The sequence below is a fragment of the Brassica oleracea genome, chromosome C3, assembly GCF_000695525.1.
Source record: "Brassica oleracea var. oleracea cultivar TO1000 chromosome C3, BOL, whole genome shotgun sequence".
Classification (NCBI taxonomy): Eukaryota; Viridiplantae; Streptophyta; class Magnoliopsida; order Brassicales; family Brassicaceae; genus Brassica; species Brassica oleracea.
Genome location: NC_027750.1, coordinates 47434783 through 47436101, shown reverse-complemented (window position 1 = coordinate 47436101; position 1319 = coordinate 47434783). Strand labels below are relative to the sequence as shown.

The following is a 1319-nucleotide window of genomic DNA, read 5'->3' as shown; positions in this document are numbered from 1 at the left end:
TAGGATCCTTACACAGTGTCATGGATCATCTTATGGATGCCACTTTGGTACCTTCAAGACTGTTGCTAAGGTGTTACAAGCTGGAATCTCATTGCTAAGGTGTTACAAGATGTTCAAGGACACACAAGACTTTGTTTCAAGGTGTGATTCATGCCAAAGGAGGGGAAACATCACCAAGAGGAATGAGATGCCTCAGAATCCAATCCTTGAAGTTGAAGTGTTTGATGTGTGGGGTATTGACTTCATGGGGTCATTTCCATCATCACATGGCAACAAGTACATCATGGTAGCTGTTGATTATGTCTCAAAATGGGTGGAAGCTATTGCAAGTCCCACCAATGATGCAAGAGTGGTAATCAAGATGTTCAAGAGCACCATCTTTCCAAGGTTCGGAGTTCCAAGAGTTGTAATCAGTGATGGAGGGTCTCATTTCATCAACAAACTGCTTGAGGGACTTCTCAGGAAGAACGGTGTTAAGCACAAGGTTGCAACTCCTTACCATCCTCAAACAAGTGGTCAAGTTGAGATTTCTAACAGAGAGATCAAGTCCATTTTGGAGAAGATTGTGGGGATTACAAGGAAGGATTGGCCAGTTAAGCTTGATGATGTGCTTTGGGCTTATAGGACAGCTTACAAGACACCTCTAGGGACCACACCTTTCAACCTAGTGTACGGAAAAGCTTGCCATCTGCCAGTGGAGCTTGAGTACAAGGCACTTTGGGCAGTAAAGTTGCTGAATTTTGACATCAAGAGTGCCAAAGAGAAAAGGCTTTTTCAGCTACACGAGCTTGACGAGATAAGAATGGATGCCTTTGAAAACTCAAGGATCTACAAGGAGAAGACTAGAGCGTTCCATGACAAGAATATCCTAAAGAGAGAGTTTAAAGAAGGAGACCAAGTTCTTCTCTACAACTCAAGACTAAAGTTGTTTCCAGGAAAGCTTAAGTCAAGGTGGTCCGGCCCCTTCAAGGTCAAAGAGGTTAAGCCATATGGAGCAATAGTTTTGTGGAGTACAGATGGAAGAGACTTCACAGTCAATGGGCAAAGGGTTAAGCTCTACATGGCAGATGCACCTGAGGAAGATGGAGTTTCAACTCCACTGTCTGATCCTACCCCAACCTAATCCAAAAGGAGGCAAAGTCAAGGTAGAGACTTAAAACAAGCTCACTTGGGAGGAAGTCCCATGCGTATCCTTGTACATATTGCATTGGTATTTTCATTTTCATCATAAAAAAAAAAGTGTTGAAGTAGTGTTCAGGTGGTTCATCGATCCGGTCAAGGCAAAGAATCGAGCGTGGGAGCGAGGTTCCGCAGCGACG

The 1319-nt window shown here is 43.8% G+C and overlaps 1 protein-coding gene across 1 annotated transcript in view; it reads left to right on the top strand.

The window, feature by feature from the left end:
- The window catches only part of LOC106330764, a 6363-nt gene extending 6265 nt beyond the window's left edge, over positions 1-98 (top strand). The window contains exon 5 of the mRNA XM_013769185.1: positions 4-98. Within this exon, the coding sequence (XP_013624639.1) occupies positions 4-98 (95 nt within the window). The remainder of the gene's footprint in view (positions 1-3) is intronic.
- The last annotated feature ends 1221 nt before the right edge of the window (positions 99-1319 follow it).